Below are 6199 nucleotides of genomic sequence, written 5' to 3' on the forward strand. Positions count from 1 at the left end.
TCTCCCTCATGTATTCATTTATTCAGTGAGCATGTATGAATTCCTACTTTATTCAATAAGTTGTAATGCTACTATTTTTATTTACTTTGGCTTTTTTATTTTTTTAAATTTTTTGGCCACACCGTACAGTATGAAGGATCCTAGTTCCCCAATCAGAAACTGAACCTGGAACCATGGCAGTGAAAGTACCGAGCATCAACCACTAGACTGCCAGGAAATTCACAGTTTTAATTTTTAAACTGCCCTAGATTTGGCAAGTATGACTCTGCATGCCACCAAAAAAAGTATTTCAGCAATGGTTACTCAGGTGTGACTAACAGTTCTGTTCACCGCTGTGTCTATAGCATGGAGCATCATGTAGGTACTCTACAGTACTCTCTGTTGGCTGAAGAAACTGTTTACTATGAAAGATTCAAGACTGCAGGAAAGGGGCAGTGTTACAGAATGAAATGCATCTTCTTTTGCCCTAAAAAGTGACCCTTTTTTCATTAAAAGATACTTCAAGAGAGAATCCTAGAATCAGTGCTGCTGAAGAGATTAGAAATATGAGTTCTACATTCGGCTTCAATTTCCTGCTCTGAGATTTCCAGTTTGGTTCCATACGTCTGTCCTGTCGGTGTCCCGTTTTCAGTTGCCTGAGTTCAGAACTCAATAGCTCTGAACTCCTGGCTGACAGCTCACCACTGTCTCTTTGATTCCTAATTGAATTTTGGCATCCAGTAAACTTCTTTTTTTTTTTAAACTTCTATTTTAAATAAAATTAGCCCCCATTTTACAACACAATACAACAGGAAAAAAACATACCACAGGGACTTCCCTGGTGGTCCAGGACACACAGGTTCGACCCCTACTTAGGGAACTAAGATCCCACATGCCACAGAGCAACTAACCCTGCTCACGACAACTGAGGAGTCTGAGCACCCCAATGAAAGACCCCGGGTGCTGCAACTAAGACTTGATGAAGCCAAATAAATAAATACGAAAAAAAAAAACCAAAACCACATACCTTCCATCTTTCAGCGTGTTCACAATAAATCGGTTAATCTGGCAAATACAGTTGCTAGACAATCGCTCTTCCTCAACAAGAGGGTTCAGCTGTGTTGCCAACATGAATGCTGAAAGCACAAAGATTGCTTTAGTCTCTAAGACATTTCAGTCATGACAGTCTAAAAGCTGATCATACTTGTACCAGCAAAAGATAAAACAATGCCTTAAAAGACATTCCTGAAATTAAAACTACTCAGACTCTGTAAGGTAAAAAAACAGTAATAATTTGCTGTGCATTTAACACCTGGTGCTTTGATGAAATTAAGTATTTCCTGAAGTGCCCCAAATTATCTTTTCAATCATTCAGGTTTCATGACAAAGACTAAAAAAAAAATCTCTTATAGGTCCTTCACCTTGTGACTAGAGATAGTAAGTATATATTCTGCAAATTCTCTTTCTCCCTGTAAAGTTTCCAGTGCAGAAATAAAACCCCAAAAAGACAAGTACAGGACAGCTAACCCATCATACCCACTAAATGTCAATATCATCCTAAGGGAAATTAATCAAAGGAAGCACAGAGCACCACTTAGAGAAAATTAATTAAGCCAAGTGGCAGCTTTCCACTATACCCAGTCTATTGTTAGAATGCTCTCTGGCAGCTGCAATTCTGTCTGACTGAAGACACAGCCAAGCAAATGTAGACTTCTGGAATGTTCCAATTACTGCAATCAGGTTGCTGGGTGCGCTTTCATTATTAAAATACAAACTCCTAGATTTATACATCATACGTACAAGATAGAGTATTCAATCCATCACTCATAAGCAGTCGATAACGGGGTGGACTATTCCCTGTAGTAATGGGACGGATGTTCTAGGAGAGAAAACACGATTCATTAGCCATGTTGTCTGCCCAGTCCCCAGGGATAAGTAAACCTAAGCGGCAGGAGAGTGGGTTTGCCATTAGTCCCACAGAAACAGAGCTGCTTGCCCACTCTCTTGACACCTATATCCAAGCAAAAGAAAATTGGACTTGATGATTCTCCCACCAACCTCTCTCTACTAACATTATTAAACACAACACAGATAAAAACAAAGTAAGTTACCAATACTCTTGTATTCTCTCTCCCCTAACTCAAATTTGATTGAAAATTTAATTAAAAAAAAAAACACCATACAACAAGGCAGCTAATATAGGTAAGGTACTATGGAGGAAACATGATAAAAATACAAAACGGGGGGTGGGGAGGTGGGGGGTGGGAAATCCTTCCCCTAAAGAGGCTTACAATTGGGGTGAAGATGGAGGCAGAGAATAGCAGAGGTGTGCACATAATGACATGGGAGCAGAGCCAAGACATTTATTTCAGCTTGAAGAAAATCAGAGGCAGCTTTCCGAAGAACATGAAATACGAAAACAGCCTTAAGAAGACTGGCAATGAGTTTGGGAGCAACAGGGAGATAAACCATCGGGGCTACTGACTCAGAATCTGCAATCGTGGTCCAGATTTCTGCTCCTATTGATTTTGAAAATCCTCAGCAAAATTTGAGAACTGCTTAAATGACTGATAGGGTTAATGAAGAATTTTAAGCAGACAAGTTCTTTTTGGGTAGAGAGCTCCAGAAGCCAAATATGAGACAGATCTGAGCAAGACAAACCCCAGGGTAGAACCACCAAGGAGGAAGAAGTAATGGTGTGTTTTTGTTGTTGTTGTTGTTGTTGTTTAGTCGCTAAGTCAGGCCTGACTCTTTTGTAACCAGACTAGCCCGCCACGTTCCTCTCTCCTTGCGGTTTTCCAGGCAAGAATACTGGAGCTGGTTGCCCTTTCCTTCTCCAGGGGATCTTCCCAACCAAGGGATCGAACCCAAGTCTCCTGCATTGGCAGACAGGTTCTTTGCTGCTGAGCCACCAGGAAAGCCTACATTCTATATTATGTAAAGATTATTTCACTCTGGGCTCTACTAACTTTGAAGGGTTTATAGGAATCCTTTAATCTCCAGATGCTCACAGGTAGCAGGTGTTCTTGTTATAAGATTCTAATACTTTATCTAGAAGGCTAAAAAATGACAGGTACAAAGGCAAGATTTATGAATAACAGAATGATGACGCACTGAACTTGGGTTAGAAAGCTGTTCCTAAGATGAGATAATCAAGAGCAGGGGTTCAGCAGGTGGGCTCTGGAGTCAGACCACCTGGGTACAAATCAGGGTTCTACTGCTTTCTACTGTATAAACTGGACAAGTTGCTTCCTCTCTGAGCCTGTTTCATCATCTGTGAAATGGGAATAACAACAATGTTGTAGCAAAAACAGAAATGATACTTTTCTTAAATAAAAATGGGTAGCAATACAGTATCTACCAATTGTGGAAAGAAGAGAAAAGCAAAGCTTCAAATTGGAACCTCCAGAGATCAAACTCTGACTAACATAACAGAAAAATAAAGCCCAGTTTCTCTCTCAGAGTTACAACATGGACTGGACTAATTTTGTGATGATGAAGAGAATTTAGAGTGGACAAATTTCCTAAAGTGGACTGTATGTCCTCTATGAAATGTAATTTATAATTATATGTAAGTTCAAAAAATGTTTGACATAAAAATATGGAGATACTCACAATGACTTGGAGGATGGGTTTTATAGATGTATCTCCCTGTTGCATGATGGCCTAAAAAAGTAAAAACGGATTCTTGTGAGACAGGTATTCAAATCATGATTAAAACTTGACGTATTTTTAGTTTGGTATCTGGAACAAACCACAGATAACATTAGTAAAAGATTCCTTTCAGAGCTTACCATTTGAGAATCCACTTTAAGTTCTTTATCATTCTGGACAAATTATAAAAGTGGGATTCATACTTACCAACAATATACATTTACTTCATGTATGTATTCATAAAATACTGGTATCACATATGTACTCATTATTCATAATAGCACATTTATTTCCCTATAATGTCCATTAAGTGGGAATCAGACAAATAAGTATAGCAAACCCTTAAAACAGAGTATTATGCAGCCTCAAGAAAATGTTTATATACCACTAGTTGCCTCTTGTAACAGGAACTGGGTGATGGGGGATACATCATCCAGTTGGAGGCAGACCTTGCACTGTGTCCTTCTATACTTTTTGAATTGTCCAAATTCATCAAACGGCATATGGCTTGATGTACTACTGTGTACAGTTGGATGTATTACAGACTAATAGTGTGCAAATCTTATGCAACATAATTTCTACTTTATGTAAATCTAATTAAACTTCAGTAAATGTGATCTTTATTTTGGCCATGCCCCACAGCATGTGGGACCTTAGATTTTGACCAGGGATTGAACCTGAGCCCCGTGCATTGCACTAGAAACACAGAACTGTAACTGCTGGACTGCCAAGAAGTCTGATTTTTAAGTAGCCATTACTGGGGAACAGAATTAGGGGAAGGGGCAGGTTAGTAATTTCATCAAGCACCTTTCTGTTCAATCTGAGTCTAAAACAGAATACATGTATTTCTTTACTACTCTTAACATTTGTGTCATCAATAAATAGTGAATATAAGACTTACTCTTCTGGGACATATAACACGACATATACACTTAAGACAGAACTGACTTAAACATTCCAAATTACCATTGCTAGTAAAAATACAAAGCAACGATGGTAATCATTTTGTAATGTACAGAAATATCAAGTCGCTATGTTGTGCACCAGGAACTAACCTTGTAGGCCAATTACACTTCAAAAATGAACAAACTCAAAGAAAAAAATAGATCAGATTTGTGGTTACCAGAAGCAGGAAGTAGAGGGAGAAGGAACTGAACAAATCTATTCAAAAGGTAAACTTCCAGTTGTAAGATAAGTACCAGGCTCAATGTAATGTACAACAGGATTAATATAATGATGCTAAATATGAAAGTTATTGAGAGTAAATCCTAAGAGCTCTCATCACAAGGAAAAAAATACTACTTTTTCTTTTGCATGTGTATGAGGTGACAGATGTTCACTAAACTGACTGTGGTAATGGTTTCAGATCATTATGCCCTACACCTTAAACTTACATAGTGCGGTATTTCAATTATATCTCCGTAAAACTGGAAGGAAAAAAACACAAAGCAACAGAATGCAATGCTCAAAAGTATGCGTTCAAATCCTCAGCTCGTGCACAAACTACTTCTCTGCATTTTAATTTCTTCGTCTGTAAGACGGGGTTAATGATAAAAATCTACTTTACAGGGTTACTGTAAGTACTGACTATAATGAAATATCTGGCACATTGGAAATGATCAAAAATATTAGTTCCCTTCCCCTTTCTTTGTATTACCTAATTACTTAAGATAGAAATACTATTTGTTCTATTTACCACAATAGTTTCATGAATAATCTCTCATGTTAGCTCTTGCTGAAAATGTCCCTACTATTTGTGTGCGTTAGTTGCCCTTTGGGGGTCTATGTCTTTTGAACTAAAATATTACTTGCTTTAGATGAGAAATTTGACAAAGGTTCTCTACCAAAACACACATATAAATTTTCATTGTCGTTTATGAACAAGATCTAAGTAATACTACAATTCTGAACGTGACAAAAACTAACTCAGCAAATTATTTAAATAATACCTTAGTCACTGTTTTTAAAAGTAAAGAACAATTCCTGATTTGTCTTAAAGATGCAGGGTTGCGGCTATAAAGGAAACAAGGACTACAATTTGCAATCACTTCTCAAGGTTAATTATTTTTAATGTATTAAAATATTCACTCCACTTTGCCAACTGTGCCTCTTCATCCACCTCTGTCCCTTTCTTTTCACTGCCTCACACGCAAGTAGTAAACATTTATTGGGCACCTAATACTGGCCAGCACTGCTTCAGGAATCGGGCAGACTGTGTTGGGCAAAAAAAAAAACCAAACAAGATTTCAGGCTTCAGAGCATTTACAATCCAGTGGGGGGGAGACAGAAAGGAACTGACATTAATGAAATGACCTATATTTAATGTAAAATCATATCTGCGACTGTTAATAAAAAGTAACAAGTAATGCACATTTATTATGTATCAGACATGGACTAGGCACTTTAATAGTTCATTTAATCCTTCCACTAATCATAGGCAACAGGTACTAGGTATGATTAGCCTGTGACAGAAGAGGAAAGACAGACTTTAATATCTTGCCTGAAATCACAGGTAATAGGTGAACAAACAGGAATTAGGATCTGAAAATACTTTGACTTAAGCCTA

General features: G+C 37.8%; 1 protein-coding gene across 1 annotated transcript in view; it reads right to left on the minus strand.

Moving 5' to 3' along the window:
- Positions 1-6199, minus strand: part of RPA1 (replication protein A1, 70kDa) — a 47588-nt gene that overhangs the window by 39804 nt on the left and 1585 nt on the right. Inside the window, exons 2-4 of the mRNA XM_010861327.1 lie at positions 3595-3645; positions 1780-1858; positions 1007-1115 (exon numbers count right to left, since the gene is read on the minus strand). Of these exons, the coding sequence (XP_010859629.1) occupies positions 1007-1115; positions 1780-1858; positions 3595-3645 (239 nt within the window). The remainder of the gene's footprint in view (positions 1-1006; positions 1116-1779; positions 1859-3594; positions 3646-6199) is intronic.

Source organism: Bison bison, unplaced genomic scaffold (genome assembly GCF_000754665.1).
Source record: "Bison bison bison isolate TAMUID 2011002044 unplaced genomic scaffold, Bison_UMD1.0 scf7180017864472, whole genome shotgun sequence".
In the NCBI taxonomy this organism is placed as follows: domain Eukaryota; kingdom Metazoa; phylum Chordata; class Mammalia; order Artiodactyla; family Bovidae; genus Bison; species Bison bison.